The 17,881-nt window shown below is 42.3% G+C and overlaps 4 protein-coding genes across 4 annotated transcripts; 2 read left to right on the top strand and 2 right to left on the bottom strand.

Moving 5' to 3' along the window:
- Positions 1-3,323: 3,323 nt before the first annotated feature.
- Positions 3,324-4,346, bottom strand: LOC122611793. The gene is made up of 2 exons (XM_043785107.1): positions 4,230-4,346; positions 3,324-3,735 (listed from the first exon to the last, which is right to left on the bottom strand). Exons 1-2 carry the CDS (start codon positions 4,332-4,334, stop codon positions 3,448-3,450), a joined length of 393 nt encoding a protein of 130 aa, XP_043641042.1. The 5' UTR covers positions 4,335-4,346; the 3' UTR covers positions 3,324-3,447.
- An 8,150-nt stretch (positions 4,347-12,496) lies between these two features.
- On the bottom strand, positions 12,497-13,861 carry LOC122611792 (odorant receptor 22a). Its single transcript, XM_043785106.1, has 4 exons — positions 13,734-13,861; positions 13,035-13,673; positions 12,617-12,974; positions 12,497-12,565 (listed from the first exon to the last, which is right to left on the bottom strand). The coding sequence occupies exons 1-4, from the start codon at positions 13,859-13,861 to the stop codon at positions 12,497-12,499; spliced, it is 1,194 nt and encodes a 397-aa protein (XP_043641041.1).
- A 2,607-nt stretch (positions 13,862-16,468) lies between these two features.
- On the top strand, positions 16,469-16,851 carry LOC122626775. Its single transcript, XM_043807150.1, has one exon. It carries the CDS (start codon positions 16,484-16,486, stop codon positions 16,811-16,813), a length of 330 nt encoding a protein of 109 aa, XP_043663085.1. The 5' UTR covers positions 16,469-16,483; the 3' UTR covers positions 16,814-16,851.
- Positions 16,852-17,033: 182 nt separating this feature from the next.
- Positions 17,034-17,749, top strand: LOC122626494 (protein disulfide-isomerase 5-1). The gene has a single exon (XM_043806776.1). It carries the CDS (start codon positions 17,105-17,107, stop codon positions 17,681-17,683), a length of 579 nt encoding a protein of 192 aa, XP_043662711.1. The 5' UTR covers positions 17,034-17,104; the 3' UTR covers positions 17,684-17,749.
- Positions 17,750-17,881: the final 132 nt, after the last annotated feature.

Genomic DNA, 17,881 nt, shown 5'->3' with positions numbered 1-17,881 from the left:
GATGAGGCTGAAGTGGAGTTGGAGTGTGGGGTGAAATGAGGAGCAGGAGTCGGCGCGTGCCATTGCAGTAAATTATAATTACGCCGAGTCAAAAGTTGACTTTTATTAAATTTTATTTATAATGCTTAAAATGTCATTAGCCAACTGGAGCCGGGTTAATTGCAACCGCGTTAATGGAAGGTCATGGCAAAAGCCTATCGTTGTCCCTACAAAAAAGGAAGCCATTTGCTCGGAAAACTAGCAGCAGAAACAAAAAGATTTGTTAGCCATTAAATATTATATCTCCCCTGTCATTACAATGATTTGTAATAAATGCGGGCCCAAAAAAATCGGAAGCATAAGCCAAAATCAAACAGTGACTGCCGTTTATCACGACGCTGGCCATTGGGGCACGATTTGTCAAGATCCCAGCGAAATTGTCTTTTTATGTGGCTACGTGGCAAAAACACGACTCAATTCTGTAAGCCCGATGCGAATTTGAGTTAACCATGCCGCACTTCCACACTCAGAAATCAAAGTGTCCATAAATAATCAATCAGCGAAGAGTCCGGCGAAGTATTCACATTTTCGGGGCTTGATGATAATGGTGATGGTAATGTTTGGGAGTCGTTTTTCAGCTGAGGCAGATTAGCGGAGTCTGGCGGCATCTGCCTGGGCGTTTTATATTTATTTTCCACTTCTTAGGCAACATCAAGTCAGCACAGTGATTTAAATATATGAAATCGGTGCAACTATCTTAACTGCAAAGGTATAAACTCAGACAGTTAATATTATTTATACTCCTTAGGTATAGTAAAACAATTATAAATTTAAATTATAAAGTCTGTTTTTATATAAATATCTAGATATGAGGACACTGTTTCACAAGAAACTATGCCAAAAGTCAATGTGTCGAATAGCTGACCCAGTCGAAAACTGGAAGCAGATGCAAAACTTGTTATTTGCATTGCCTATGATGTGCAAACAAGTTTTTTCTTGGACATGCAATAACATAAATAAATATGAAAATACTATTAATAGGGAAATACAAATGTTATGAATATTTGGCAATGCCCGTAAAAATAAAGACCATTAATTGAAATTGTGCTGTGGTGTAACAAACCAAATATATGGCTTTAATTTACAGTAAAATATAAATGCATTATAGCAATTAAACTTTCCGTTGCTGCATTGCCACTAAATTAGGCCACAAAAGTACGAATAACTGCTATGAACTTGCTTAGTAACTTAAAGTCAGTTAAAATTTCTCCACAACTTTCCCGCGAATATAAGCAACTGTCGAACTGCAGTCTCTGTTAACAATAACAATAAAACTGGCACAAATACAATACAAATAAAAAGCAGAGCAAATCCCATTGGGCGAATAAAATTGTCGTAGGATTCAGTGCTCGAATGCTGTGACTTCCAGTGATTTTCAGCTGCGACTCCAGCCCGAGCTAAATGTTTCGGAAACGGCAGTGCAAGTTCCGGACACCCGGATGCATTTTGTGTGCGCCACACACACCGAACGCGAGCATTACACATACGCCGTGTGGCACGCAGCTGGCTGCGCTGCCAGCGCGCGCTCATCTCATCAGCAGCCAATGCCTTCGACTGCAATTTGGCTGCATGGCTAAGACAGGCGGTGGGCCAGAGGGAGGCTGCCGCTGGAGGGGGGTGCAGAGGGATTCGGGGAAGTGAGTGGGATTCAGTGCACAGTTCACTGCACTTCATATTGCCGCAAGCTGCGTGTTTCTGCAGTGCTCTGCTGTATTAATACCCCTTAAGCATGCTTACTAGGTCCGTATTTAGTGGTGGTATGTTTCGTTTCCACTCCGTTGCTGTAGTAAACCACTCGACTTAAGTTATAGACGATTACTTAAAAGTAGTTAGAGATATAAGTCAGAAATCTAGTATTTATAATTAATCAGTTGAAAGATGTTCTATACTATAGAGGGTAATATTTAGTCTGTATAGATTGTTCCCTTAAAGCAGATTTTTCAATTTTTTCAATCACAACTGTTTCTATAATGTAACGACGCCAATGCTTTTGCCACACTTATTGAAATAGAACGCAAAGTAAATCAGAGGACACTTTTCAAACCTTAATAGTATTTGATTTTCTTCTAACCAACTTAAAAGATTCTGCACTTACTGTTCGAATACCTTAATTTAATTAAACTGATATGCAAACAGCCAATTTTGAATTGAACAAATTGTGCAAAGCAGCTAAAGCAAATTGTGAAGAAAGAACTAACTATTAAACGTTTATTATTCAAGTACACACCATATTTGATTTTATTGAAATTGCTCTTCTGCTATAGAATGCTATATATAAATACGTTGTTCAAGTCAACACGTTTCTATAGTTTCTTTCCATTTACCCCTCATTCGAAACTTATTCTCTCGTGCCACGAAATTGGCTTTTATTACGCATACGCAACGTTGACTGCACTTGAAAACTTCTTTAGCTTTTCGTGCCTGGGAATATTTATGCGATTCCAGAGCACAGGAAACGAAGAGAGCGAAGTGGTGGTGCTAGAAAAAGAAAACTGTCAAGCAGCAAGACACAAATAAATAAATGCCAAAATATATTTTGCAGCAAGTTGTCAGCAGAAAACCTAAGCAGGAAGGAAATTATGAAACCCAGTCGAAACGCCAACAAAAACAAGAAACCTAAGAGAATGCAGCAAAAACTTTTATAAAATGTGAGCTCCACTGCCTTCCTTTCATGGTCCCCGTTTTTCTTCTACTTTTTTCGGTGGCCATGAGTGTGCAAATTCCTTTTGGCTTTTGTCTAGCTCAACTCGCATTTTATAATGTGCATATTTTATAACATGTTTATGTGTTTCCCCAAAACCCAAAAACCCAAAACCACTAACACAAAAAGTGAGTGGCAACGACAACTGCACAAAAAACATGCAACAAGTCAGGTCGTGAATCTTACTTTGTATTGGTTAAAAAAGAGATCCGAAACCGAAAATTTGACAAATGTCATAGCAACAATTATTACTTATGTAGGACATAGGCTAATCTACGAAGTTATCACCCGTTTTATTAAGGTAATATAAGTATTTGTTATTTCAGACATAAACAACTTGAAATATTTTGTTTTTAGAGGATCAGCCTTTGTATTATATTATGTTTTTTGTGTGTTTATTGTTAGCACAGAAGTCAACAAAATAAATGGAATAAGTCATTCTGCTGGCACAAAAATTGCAGCATAAAAACAAAAACAATAAAAAAACCGCAATCTGCAATCTGAGTGGCAAAAGGGCTTTACCACTCGCGGTGGAGTGTCTGAAGGAATTTGCATATTTTATTAGCATGACGGGTAACAAATTTAGACGGTCCTTGGCTTGCATTTTCCTTCCACTTCCTGTCTAAGTCATTTGCGGGCGGAAGAGGGATTTTATTAACTAATCTGTCGCTTCCTCTGGACGATTCGCATTGCCATTGCGATTGACGTCACCAGGTCTGCACTTCGCCGATGTAAATGTAGTTGTATGTGTAGATGTAGATGTGGATCCTTTTTGCTCCCAAGTCCTTGCTGCTTGCCGCTTGCCGCACGCAAAGTGCAATTTCCGGCGGAAATGTGAGAAGGATTCCGTAATCTAATTTTAATGATTTGGCCTTCCATTCGTCGCTTTGCGAGGGCAAGTGGCCGGATTGGATTGGATTTTTCCTCCTGCCCCCCGCCCCGCGTGGAAAATTTAAAATTAACCCAATTTCGAAATCGTTTTTGTTGCCGACGCCCTGGAAAATATTCAATTATCCGAATTTTCAATGTCTGGATGTGACAAAATGCCACACAACACAGTTTGCCAAAGTTTTCCTCGCACTCGCCCCACCCACCGCCACCTCCACCTCTATTTTCCATCTTCTATATTTAGCCTGCCGTGATGCTAATGACGTCAGTGGCCTGTTTTCCTCCAACTTTCGCCTCTCAAAGCAAATTAGCCAACAGAGGAAGGGGCGTTGGTAGGTGCTCCCAAAGGGCGCGGGCGTGGGCGTGGCAAAGTGCCATTCAAGCTGGCATCAGTGTTAAAAGTTAAAAATTAAGCGAGTAACGCAAGAAGTTCGAGGGGCCTTTTGGGCTGGCAGAAAAGAATGTTTGTAGCAGTCAAAGAAAATGAAAGCTGATTAATGATAAGGGGCGCTGGAGGCGGCTCGATGGGCGTGGCAAGTGCGGGTGCGAGTGTGCGTGTGTGCTGGAGACTAATTAAACTAATTAAATGTGTGAAACTCACGGCATTATTTGCCAAATGCTCACCAGATGCGGGCAAATGGGATTTGGTCTGCTTTTCACGATTTTCGCTTTTGTTTTCAAACTGCGAAAAGGTAAACTCTAGCATAAAACTGTTTTCATTAGGGCAAAAAATAAAGTTTGAAATTGAAAGGATTTCACCCTACAAGTTAATCACAGCTACCTGCTTTTTTTTGCTTCAAAGAGGTTTTTGTATATCCATTGTTCAATTTAAAGTAGCTAACTTATGCATCCTTTCACCATTTTTCACCATTCAAATCACAAATAACACAGTGCAGTCTACCGCACTAAATCGAAGTGACATAGTTTCAATTGAATTCCATTGCTCGTCTGAATTTCCTTTGTTGGCTGCCACCATTTCAGCTTCCTGATCACTTATGCCATCGATAAATTTCCATTGTATTCTAGCAAATGCTGCATGCAAATTACCAATGAATTTTAGCCAACATTTTAGCCGTGATGGATCAAATGTTGTGCACCGGCCTAAAACAGCGCAACAAAACTTTAATCCGTTGGGAGTAATTAACAATAATACGGTTTTGACCGTGGCAACTGGCTGCAAACACGGAAACATCCTGGAATTTTAGCATTTTAATCGAACAGCCACAAAATGCTTGTCTTTTGAAATTGCCGCTGCCACTGGCACTAATGAGTTTTACCATGCTCGCGTATTGTTTGCATTTGTGCCAGCCTCCATGCCCCATTGCATTGCAAATTTCATCGCTGAAAATTCGAAAAATGATTTTTCTCTAATTACAAAATATCATGGAGCAGCCGCAGACGAGACCAAAAAGCGCAATTGATGTTGATTAGGGCCAGAAAACTGGGCAACAGCCGCGTGTTGTTCTTTGCTCTCACACGTGTCCTGATCCTGGCTTGCCCCATCCTTGTGCCACCCGGAGGCAGCCCCAGTTGCCACACATTCAATTGTTGGCCACCGTTTGGCTGCAGCTCCCACTCCACTGATTTCGCTCCACATTTTCGCCCATAATGTGCTTGATTTGATTTATTCGCGTTGGCTACAAAATGAAAATGTTTCCTCTTGCGGGGAAAAGCTTGGAAGTTATACAAAATAAATACACTTACTTCCTAACCATGAATTTGATATATATAAACTACCTGAATATTAAAATGGGGGAATTTATGAGGGTTGACAGAAGCACACTGTTTAGATATTAACTAAATTGAATTTCTTGAATTTAATATTAATATAAATATACATTGATACACAAGCCACACAATCCGCATACCCACCGAAGAAAGCTCCATGGAAAATCAAAAAATAGCTAAAAAGAGTTTACAAAACTTCCATTTCGATTTGCTGCTTTGTGACGCCATTCACTCGATCAAATTCGCAAAGTGCAATGGGGAGAGCCAATTGAATAGGCGATGTGGCAGTGGCAGTGGCACTTCCCGCTTTTGCCCCTACATATATTGGAGTACATCTGGGCCAGCATTTCATCTATTTACAGAGTCTATCAGTGTTTTTCAATCACCGCTTCACCTGGTCCTGGGCCAAGTCCTTCTGGTCCTTTCTCCACTGCGCTCTCGCAGAATGCAACAAAAATGCAACAGAAATACGAAATAGCCAAACAAATAAAGAAGAACGAACGATTTTTGTAATAAAGGAATTGAACGGAGGGCGCGCAATTTTTCTAATGGAGCTAGGCAAGATGAGTCCTTCGATTGGAAAATGCTCCAAGGATATGAGGTGTCAACTGATGAGCTTTCCTCGCTCTCCATCTCTTTCTCGCCTGGCCAGTTGTCTCTTTCACCTCGCACTGTTCATCTCACCGTTTGCTTCTTGCTGTCAATGTGGCAAGGTGAGTTCTGGGCGGAAATGGATACTCGGTAGATAGCTTCAAAGCGGCATTTGTAGCAGTCCATTTGCGAGATTTCCTTGAAACCAAATCATTGTGTCTTTGTTAAAACTTGCAGCACCAATATCCATTTATTACTTTACTGAGGAAACTGCATTTTATGATTACTATCTGTATTTATTTTGCTTAAATATTCTCTTTATAATCTCATTAACTGGCATATCCCTCTAAGGTAATTTCGGCTCAATTGCCCACATTATTTCGCCGTTTATCTTGACCACCAAAGGAGGCGACCCTTGAGGTAAATGGCAGGCACCTGTCCTTATCACACGCCCATTCGGCCGATCGTGAATCCTTGTTTTTATAATCGGCATTAGGCATTTGAATGGCCGAGTGAGGAACCCAACAAAGAGCCCCAAAGTATGCGCACATTTGTAGCAATAAGCGGGACAATAAAACATTATGTTGCCGATAAGAAGCTGTGAACGGTACAAAGCGGAACGGAAGTTGGGGATGGGGGTTTGGGGACCCCCCGTCTGCGGTTACCCCTCCGTTCCGCCCTGTCATCGAGCTGCTTAGCGCCCTAATGCGATTATTAAGTGCCAAGTGCGCTGGTGTCGTGTAAAATTCATTATATTAGCCCCGCTGCCACTTCCCACTTCCCACTTGCCACTTGCCACACCCCCATTTCCGGCGAGTTCATTGGTCCTGTTCCCATTTGGCCAGCCCCCTTCTCATTTCCACTCGCTCATGCAGTGCGCGTACTCAATATCCTGTCCTTTGGCTTTGCCACTGCCACTGCCACTGGCTGAAACGAAACGCGGCCGGTGACTGTGGCGCAATAAATTAGGGTCGCAAATAAATCATCCATTTTAATGTGACAGTTCCGACAAACGAAGCCCCCTTCGACGAGCAGTCCTGGATGCTGTTGGGTTCTCAATTGGTCTGCTGGTCCTCCGTTTAGAGATGAGCTCGTGATTTTACAAGGACTTAAAACCACAGACATCAGGGTTTTAAAAGGCAAAGCCTTAGTTACTCATTTCATTTTGGTTATAGTTAATTTCCATATACATGCGAGCTTTTGATTGTAACTCTTGGATAAGCCTATAAGGCAGTACACTATTCTTCAGCCTAAATCTACTCACGAGATCCTCTCCATTGGGCTCCAGATCTCCAGACCTTATCCTGCCCCCCTTCGCGCAGTCGATGCCCCCATTTGTGAGCCATATTTTGCGGGTTCATTTTCAGGCGTGCCATCAGCGTCTCCTTCGGCTGGGCTTCCATTGTTTGCACACTGTTTGACTGGCATTTAGCCGCCAGCTCCGCCGCTCTCGATGCCACTAAGTACTTGCCTAACTGCGGCACTTAATATTTTTGAATTGCTGTGCGTATGCGAGATGTTTGTGTGTTTCTCCCTCTCCGCTGGCGAAGAATGGAAATGAGGCTGGGTGGTGGGACTCAGGAAATGTGCCACCATTATCTGACACACCTAGGAGCAGAGGAACACTGGAGAAAGCGCGATTTGCTGGACTAAATGTGGTCAACAGTGCGTATGATTAATAGGCGCTGATTAGGTTTTAGGTAATGCGAGAAATGGCCAGTGAAAGGCATTGCAGACTTTACAAATGAGTGGGAAAATCCCCACTTTCGCCCCCTCCCAAATTAAACATAAATTTATCGCACAACATTTCCGGTACGAGTGCAGCGTAATTTTCGGCTTGGGAAAAGGGGAAATTGCGCACATGTCGCCATACAAAATCCATCCAAATTCGGAGCCCGAAAGACACACACAGAAACACACACACGAACATTGGGTAATGAACATTTATGAGGCAATTTCCTTGGCTGCGAACGCACACAAAGCAGCCGAAGGGAGGACACAGCAGGAAGGACTCGGGGACAAGTGACAAACCCACTGGAGGACAGGAGGACAGCAGGACCTCCCACTGTCATCTTGGCGAACAACTTTTTCTGCTCCACTTATGCCCAAACTAATTAAGTGCAGGAAAAAGTTGCCATTGCCATCCCGTTTACAACTGCCGAGTTGCACTGTCTCGCTCGCAGCTGGGATACTTCGCTTTGTCTGCCCCGATACTGCCAAATGCAGCGAGGACGAAGGATACTCGACTCGTCCTGCCAGCGATGCGAAAAATGAGGCAGTCCACCATGGGCTAGAAAACGATAATAGCGAAAAAAGCGACAGAATTCATTTGTTTAAAAAGGGTTATAGTGAAACTTATTTATCAGAAACACACTATGATTAATAATTTTTGTAAATATTTGTATGGCATTTCTACTTCTACTCGTGGCATTTTCCATTTGAATTATCTCTTCCTGCCTAGAAAATAAATGGAAATCACTTCGCATTTCCTTTGAGATACATCTGTTTTGCATCACCGGAATTGCGCAGCACGTTTGACAACTTGTAAGAATTTTAGCCACTGCGCGTTGGGCGAAAGCCGGATGAGAAGCGGCGGAATCGCGGCATTAAGGACATTCTTCTTATCCTTAGAGCCGTCGCACTGTGCTTTTTAGCCCTTATGCATTTCCTATGGCGGCCAAATATTTAGCAGCCGCTCCACTTTTGCGCTGATAGCCCATTCGAGCGTCATAATAACGAAGATAAATGTTGCAAAAGTTTGCTCACAACACGCCCCAGGACGAGGAGACAAAAGGACGAGGGGAAGGACCCATCTGCTATTTCGCCTGCAGCTGCGATTTCTCGGCTGCATTGTGTGCAGTTGCATACTTTTCGGCTGGCGTCTCTGGTGGATATTTTGCAAAGACAAAGGCACTGTGCGTAGGACAAAAGTTGGAGCGATTCATCCAGCAGGAACTTTACGGATGTGGTGTATGGCAGTATTGCAGTATTGCAGGGCATCGCAGCAGTGGGAATGCTTTGGCTAAAAGGAACAAGTTGACGTCAGTTGAATGCGCAGCACTCTGGGGGCCAACACAAGGGGATATCTTCTAAATGAGCCAAAAATATCACTAGCATTTGAACATGTTAAGTAAATGGAACTTGCACTAAGAGAAACAATGCAAAATGTATATGTAAGCGATACAAATGCAACACAATCTAGCTGCATGCTCTATATTAAGCTGTGGATATTTTATATTTTTCATGGGGAAAAATACCCATCACGTTGATCTATGAAACCCGCGAATTCAATCAAAAGCATTATTTCGAAATCGAAAACTGATTAGCTGAGCACAATTTTGACATGCTAGCTTTATACAAACTTTGTATAGCAATTTGGAAGTTTAATGAGAAACTGGTGGGGCAACTAGAAGGGCAACTGCAACGGCAACGGCGATGACAACAACAACAGCAGCGACGACAGTTTACACTGATGCTCGTTAGTTCTACGCCAAAAACTTTGCCTTTGGCCCTCGCTGCTGCTGCCACGCCCCTCGAAGTCCTCGTCTCGATTCTGGCTAACTGCAATTCACAAATTTCAGAATGGCCATGGGAAATCGAGAGAAGGATGAGGGCAGCAGCCTTGTTGGACTTGTTGTCCTGCCATGTCCATGTCGTTCCCGTTCCCGCTCTCGTTCTCGTTCACTTGATTTATGTCCAATGCGTCTGGCAAATGTTTTGGGACATCCCGATCCCCAGCTCCATTCCCATTCCCATGCCCATTCCCAACCCGATCCACGCCCACAATTCCCGTGGCTGCAGTCTTTGGACTTGGCTTTAATTAAAAAACTAAAATAGATGAGTGGCCGGGTAATTTGTCTAGATTGAAGCTCTCAAAAGCAATTTGATTACCACTCGTAACAAGCTATAAATTATGGCACAAAAATAAATTAGAGGTCCTTGCGGAAAGAACGAAAAAGGAGCGCCTGTCGCTCTTGTTTATTTATGTAATTAAGGGCGACATTCTAAAGAAGTGTAAGGAAAAAAATGATGTCATCGAGATATTAAAGGCAATAGCAAGTTAGCCTTAGCTATGCTTTTGGCTTACAAATATCCTTATGCTATTTATAGGCTAGTACAACTTACAACGTACAAGAACCCAGCTCAGTTGATGGCGCACTTTCTTGTGGCTAGAGATTTTACTCACCGATTGAGGGGCATAAAGTAGCTCTATAAAAATAGCTCACAGATGCTTTCAATAAGGCCAAAAGGCAGAAAAGGGAGACATTGCATGCTGAACATGCCACACATGGCACACATTCACCCAGACATTGCGAACAAAAGAAAAGCGAAAGGTTAAAGGCAGCAACTGGAGCTGACTTAAGAAAATAGCTCATACGCAGCGTGTGCCGCACGCCTCGAATGCCACAAATGCCGCCTGAATAAAGCAGAAGGACTTCCTCGCCGGTGAGAAGGTGCAAAGTCAGTGGAGAAGAGGACACCACAGTCACCACAGTCATGACTTCCTTTGGCAGCTGCCATGACTTGGCCACTTTCTGGCTGTGCACTTGCTTATTTTCCAATTTGTGCGTTTAGCGTTGTTTATCGGCTTACCAGCAATAATACAGAAATAGTACACAAAGTATGCATACTTCATGGGAAAATATGTCTACGCGCCATGTGATGTATTTCAACATTTAATAATTAAAACTGGCGAATAAAATATGTTGAGCCGTTGCAAGTCACTGGGAAAAGTAGCTGATGTCAACTGAAATCTCACATTTATTTTCACGGAGCAACTATATATATTTGCACAGAAGTATTTATAAATGCCATACAAATTAAGGAGAAATTGTGCCATATACATTACCATATAAACATATTAAATTCCTTTTACTTCGCGATGTCTTAAATGTGTTTTCTTGCATATTGCATGAAACATACGTTACCTGCTCGATTCATAATGTTATTCCGATGAAAGAATTTATTGAATATTTTATGCGAATTCCGCGAAACACATTTAAGGACTGCAGATCAAAGGAACCAACGGAAACGCAGGAGCCACGCGGAATCCTTAAGCAGCAGACCGCGTTGCGACCCCGAGGCCACTAAACACTTGATTTGAATATGCGCACCTGATGTCGAGGCTACCTGGCCTCCGCTGATTGAGTTTACCTGGTTTTCGAGGGTCGGCAACTGGGCCCGAACTTCCTTCAATCGAATCGAATTGGCCGGGTTAGGGAGAAGATGACGATGATGTGGATGCGGTTTTTCGGCTTCGCACTGCTGGCCAAAATCCATCATCGGGGTCCTCAAATGCAAGCGCTGTTCGTTCGCAGGGAGTGCGATGTTGTACATTGTACATACATCATACATACATACATACATATATTGGGCTCCTCTTGCAGCTGACTGAAACCACAAATTGCAATTAGCGTCAGCATTTCAACCCATTGACCTCGGCTCGGCTGGAGCTGCTGTGCTGGCCCACCATTGATTGATGATGAGCGCTAATTTGTGAACTTTTTCCAGCAGATCGACCTTGGTCGGTTTAGCCGAAATATAGCAACTAAATTTGCATAGTGCAAGAGGTCCAATGCTGGATGTCATTAGTCAAATGATAGATGAGAACCAAAGCGAAAGGTTTTTAAACACTAACACACTTCTGTGAATGCATAGATTGAAGATTCCTGTTCTATTAGATAGAATAATCTCAAATACCAAAAGAGTTATTTAATATAGCTTAATATAGCAAGAGAGTGGTATTTAACTTTTTATAATAAGATTATCCTTTGAAACTGTGGCAAAGATCTCAATGATCTGTTGAAGTGAAAGGGGCCAAGAGGAGCTGAATGTCCTGCATTTGTCCTGTTACTGTGGCTGTTGGTTTAAGAGTGCAATAAAGCAGCTCGCAAGTTTCTCTCGCTGTTGACCCATCTCCCCTCTCTCTCTGGCCCGCTCTTGCTGTCCCTCTTTCGCGCCATTGTATTAATTTCCTTAGTTAAGTTTTTTATTCGCGCTGTACAATTTTTTTCGCGCTTGTCCTTCTCGTTATATGGTCTTTTTTGCTGCTTTTATATGTTTTGTGTGTTCTGCTTCGTTGCCTTGCTTATAACGCAAATCCTTTGTTGTGCCCTCCCCCCCCAGCCACGCCTCCTTTCGGCCCAGCCCGCATCCGCATCCTTTTCGAACAATAGCTGTGAAATAATCACTTGCCTGTTTGCACTTTATTAAGTGGACAGTGGCGGGAAAGAGAAAGCACGCCCCCGGCGCCTTCTCGTGCGAAAGAGACAACTGCAGTAGATTTACTGACCCAACTTCGAGTCGTTTTATTGTGGAGCTTGTCTGGTTTTCTTCTGCGCCAAAGAATTTTCTTTCGCTTTAAGAAAATAAGTTCGTAAAATGGAAACTAAATGGAAACTCCCAAAATTACCACACTGAAATTCGCAAAAGGCCCCTCCGGGGGCGCCACAAAGTTTGAAAACAGTGTTAGTACTGAACATTTATTAATGCTAAACGATATATTTTCTCGAGTGTAGGTTTATAGTAGCAGAGCATGCATTTCTCAACCTATTGAAACCTTTCGGCCAAGTTAAATTGTTTTATTATGGTAACCACAGAAAATGCCAGCTTCACCATCTAAAAAAGAAATGTAATTTAAAATAGGTTAGACCCAAAACTGATACCCACAGCTAAGTTTGTTTGCATGCAAATGGGAAAAACTCCACCAGCCGTCAGAGTAATGGGTTGCTGAAGATTGTGAAGAAAGTATACCAAGGTGGATTTGTATCGACGGTCGGCAGAAGTCCAGTCCGATTGAAAGAGGCAATCGGCCATCTCCTGGCAGTCGTCGATGATCATGTTGCACAAATAGCAAAAGGGAAAAGTCTCCATGGACACGTCGAACATAAAGAGGCAAGTGGCGACACCAGTCCAAAACGTCGAGAAGAACATGAGGTTTATCATTGAGAGACCCAGGACAGTGCCGATCAAGAGGAACTGCACGAAAATGGTTCCCGAAAACACAGGGCGCAGAGCGTCAACATAGCTGCAAAATAATAAACGCTTTCCAAAACAAATGGAAATTATATTATTTGAAACACCTTACTCCAAAATCAAGCGATGATCCCGAATGCACTTGGTGAGCTCCTCCAAGTACTCTTCTTCGGACTTTCCTGGCTCCGATCTGAGATTTCGCAGTCGCTTTTTCAGGAGGTTGATGTGGCATCGAGCCATGAGCATGGAGATCAGGGGACACACATCCGTGCAGAGATCCATGTAGATGGCCTCCGTCATCAGGAAGCATTCGGCGATGCTGGAGATGTAAAATTGCTTTTCGGAGTCGATGAAGGGAAAGTACATGCGCCAGGCATGTCGTCGCTCCAGCAGAAAGTACGGAAAGTTCATCACCACGAAGCTGGAGTAGAAAATGTGATACAAAATATCGAAAAAGTTGGACATGGCAACATAGCGATGAACCGTGGCCCTCTCCTCGTTGCGAATGCATCTCTTGTCCAGCTGATCCAGCAACATCTTAGCCTCCTGCCTCTTCCTAAATCCCATCATGGTAAAGGCGCACTTGAAGCTGCTGCCGTACATGTTGACTCCAATCTCGAAGGAGCTAAGGAACTCACCCGGCGAAAAGGTCTTGAACCGCTGAAGGTACTCGATGCTTATTGAGATCGGCAGAAGGACGAGCATTACGATGCTCACGAACACAAACCACAGCTTGTAAAGTAGATCCCACCTTCACACGAAATCATATTTGTTTCAATACTTGCATATGTGCTCAGCTGGTTTTCATTACCTTTTGTTCTCTGGCTCTGTCCAGCCAAAGGACCACATCACCCTATCCAAGTAGATGAAGGCATCTCGGGACTTGACCCGCTCGCTCAAAGGCCTTTCACTGATGTGGGGAAACAACTTGCTCAACATTTCGTCCGTGGCTGCTCTTTGAATATTTGCTTGAGCTGGGAAACAGTGCCTTTTATAGGCCACCAAACTGTTGTAAAATGTCTCACATGACTCGACGTTTTCGAGAACTTAAACTTCGCATATGCCAAAAGTTTTCAAGGAAACTCAGTATACATTTTCATATGACATTTTTCCAGCAAACAGAAGTCGATTAAATCGACCGCAGGTTACCTTTCTCCTGAATGCAATTATGCTCGTTCAACGAGCAGGAACTTAACATGCCATTTACCGAGTAAAACACTTCCAAAACTACATTAATTCACATGTATGGCTTCATTCGACGATACTGCACCCAATGCCTTTTCCCCGCCCAATATCATTGCCTTTCGTCTGGCATTGCGGTGACCATTGGCGGTGTTAATCAATGCCACCGCGATGGCATGCAACCGAAAAATGGATGCCGCCAAACACATTATCTGTATTATTAATGAGCTGCATGCCGCAGACTGCACTCCTGGAAAATGAGTGGCTTGAATTTCATGTATAATTTCCGAAATATTTATTATATATTCGGTAAATGAGCTGCGTGTCTTAAAACACATAATTAATTAGATAGAAAATATAGGTATAGGAGAAAAAATCATATTAGTAATTTACTTTTGATACGAAAGACAAAGTCATACTTTTAGATACCTTTACGATGATTGAAACCCAATATTTATAACACTTTTTTTTTGAGCTTCTATAATATAGAGTTTAGCGATGATATAAGGTTTTTCTGCGTGCATCGAGTGTCCTGTAAATTGGCATCATTGTTGATTGAGTTGAACGAGAGACCCGCTGCGGGTTCCCCCAATCAAACATCGCTCTTTAGAGCTCTTTGCACAGCACATTGCATTCTCATTATAGCCTTGCTTTTCGGGTGTTTAATTAATTGAAAGCATTTTTGCCAGCGTTTGCGGCCGCTTTCCCTTTTGCCAATTTCGCGGAGAGTGTGAAGCGTCGACCGTAATAATATTGACTCATTGGCGTTGAGGACGGACATCCACATCCACACCCAGACATACAAATGCACACAAAAGGACCTCCGCGAACATGCAAATTAAATGCATTCGCCGGAGACAAACCGTCCACGTGCCCTAGAATCTTTTGTCGGCTCTGGTAATTAATCGGAATATTTTACATTTTTTTCTGGCTGATGATAGAGAGACGGAATTTAAAATTCAATCAGCGTCTGCAGTCCAATTTATTTTAAAGGTTTTGGCATTTTTATGATTTAATATTAATGGACCAATTGTATACATTTCTTTTCTGATCATACATTTGTTGCCTAATGGGTATATTTTTGTATGAACAAGTGCCACTAGTTATCTAGATTGTTATAAAGTAAAAGCCACACAGTTTGCAAACTCATCTTTAAATCAACGATTCCTGGAAAACGCACCATATGCAAAACATTATGTTGTCTTATGAGTATACAAACTGATTTCCATTGTTGGTCAGTTGGTTTAGTTTGAATATGACGTAAGCCAACAAAACCACAGAATATGGTACGAAATCCCCGAAATATATAAATTATTATTATTATTTTTGGTTTTAATGTGCTTCTCCTCGTTGGCAGCATTTGCAAGTGCCGCATTTGGATAATTAATATATTTTGTCTAATTAAAAGCTGACATTGCCGGTTATATGTTATAAACATAAACATAACAATCATATGGCTATCTGATGACAAATGGATTGGCCCGCATGCAAATAAATTGGGAATAAAAGCTTTTAAAAGTTAGCAATGATATCATAATTTTTTTAATGTTCAGCGGAAGTCCAGCAAATATCTATTACTAACTAACATCGCAATCAAAGTGATAAACTTGCTTTTAAATATATATTATTTACCCCTTTTAATTTAAGTTCAACTAATTAAATGAATACAAGTAAATTCTATGCTATATATTCCACATGGACATGCAGATTTCCGCAGTCGTCAATCCTTTGAGTGAATGCAATTTATTTTAATTGCGGTGGAAGGCAGCGAAAAACAAAAATTGCTAAAACGAAAAAAACACGAAGTAAAATTATCGAAAAACAATGAATGAATGCAAAAACACTCACTTTTTCTTTTACTTCCTGATTTGCTCTCTTTTTTTAGGTCGCGAGCTCATTAGAATTTCTGTAGAATCAATCTGAAGGTTTCTTAAATTTACTGAAATCGAACTCAGTCTATTTGTGTTCTTACATTATATTTTATTTCTTACGCATTCTAGAAACAATGGTTTTCCTTGTGACACCTTTAGCGATGTTAGACTGTACGCAGACGTCGCATAATTTTTGCGGGTTGAGTAAAATCCAGTTTAATCGCGTGCTCGAAGGAAAACAGCTCCTGCAGCTTTCCTGGCAGGTAGCTAAATCTAGCGCTCTAGCGCCAGCTGCCACTTCCTCAGGGATTTCCCCAGAAAATCTTCCACTGGCAGAGTGTCGCAGTTTTCCCAGTAAGCAGCAGCAGGTAGCCGATGGGCTGGCATAAAAACCAGGACACCATGAACTCGGGCAGCACTGCACTCTGGACACTCAAAGCGAACAGATCTCACCGCAGCACTCAGCTACCCAGTAAATCAGTGGGCATATACATACATATATACGATAATGGCCGAGCTACTTTTTCCACAACTGGAGCGTCCTTTGCCCACGCTGCCATCGCTGCACTACACGCTGTTCGCCTACAGGGAGGAGTTGCGACGCCGCGATGCCCCGTTCATGAAGATGTCCACCATCAAGCTGCACCTCACGGACAACCTCATCCTGCAGACGATCAAGAACATCCGGCAGTACGACACCATCGAGATTATGAATCTCAACCAGGAGATCAACTTCAAGCGGCGCCTCACCAAGCAAATGCGGAAGGTGCGCAAGCTGGAGAAGCTCAGCTTGCAGATCGATCCGCGGAAACTCAACGAGAATGGCCAATGGCACTGAGGTTTAATGATTTAGTGGAACTCCAGAACCTAAGCTTCTTACTCAAACCCTATCGTATTCATACACACACCCAACTATTCTTACATACTCTGAGCATGTGAAGTTAGATCGTAAGCAAAGTCTCTTCAAGTTTCTAAAACTCTATAAGCCATACTAACCATACTAAGTCTATCAGTTTTGAAAGGAAATAAAAGTGAAAATTAAAACAAATTGTGTTTGTGCCCTAGCAGTCACATTCTGAATAGAAACAAATTTTTAGGTCGCAACAAACTGTGTAAAATTTGCCAAAAAATGTCTACATTTTGGTGTATTCTTTTGCTATTTTCACTATTGATCTGGAGCGCTCAATCAGATAAATTTTCATCTGAACGGCCTGGCAATGTAACCGCAATTACAAATTGGAGCATAAAGGCGAGATCCGTGGATCAGTGCACTCCTGGCAAGGTCCTGGTGCTGACAGTGCACAATTTCTTCGAAACCACGGAGGATGGGACGTTCTTCGTGAAGTTCTATGAGCCGAACTGCATGGGCTGCCACGACTTCGAAACTATCTGGACTGACATGGCCAAATCGTTCAAGTCCAGAGGCAACCTTTGCTTTGCCGAGCTCAACTGCAAATTGGCCAAAACCATATGCAACGACTATCAACTGCGATATGAACCCAACCTAATATGGCTCGAAAATGGAGAGGAAGTTCGGCAGTACGACGGAGACCTGACTTCCCCGGGCATTAAAATATTCATTAGGGAAATGATTAGGCTGAATGAAACCAACAGATCCGCGGCCGAAAGGCCACATTTTCACACCAAGCCAATTATCCTTTTTGGATGGTTCCTCTATGCCAGGCGTGTGACTTCGTATTTCACATAAATTGTTATCGTATTAAGAGCAGTCAGTGTAGTGGGCTGAAATGAAAAATAAATTTAAATAGCTGTGCCGTTGTTTTCATTTATATGAGAATACGCCTCTCCTAATTATTTGAAGGAACTTTCGTCAGCCAAACGCACATTTCATGCGGGCAGCACACATGTGGGTGGTTGAAACTGAAAACGCAAAAACAAGAACGCA

The sequence above is a fragment of the Drosophila teissieri genome, chromosome 2L (assembly GCF_016746235.2).
Source record: "Drosophila teissieri strain GT53w chromosome 2L, Prin_Dtei_1.1, whole genome shotgun sequence".
NCBI classification, from domain to species: Eukaryota; Metazoa; Arthropoda; class Insecta; order Diptera; family Drosophilidae; genus Drosophila; species Drosophila teissieri.
Note: the sequence above shows the minus strand (reverse complement) of the source record. Positions and strands in the feature narration are given on the sequence as shown.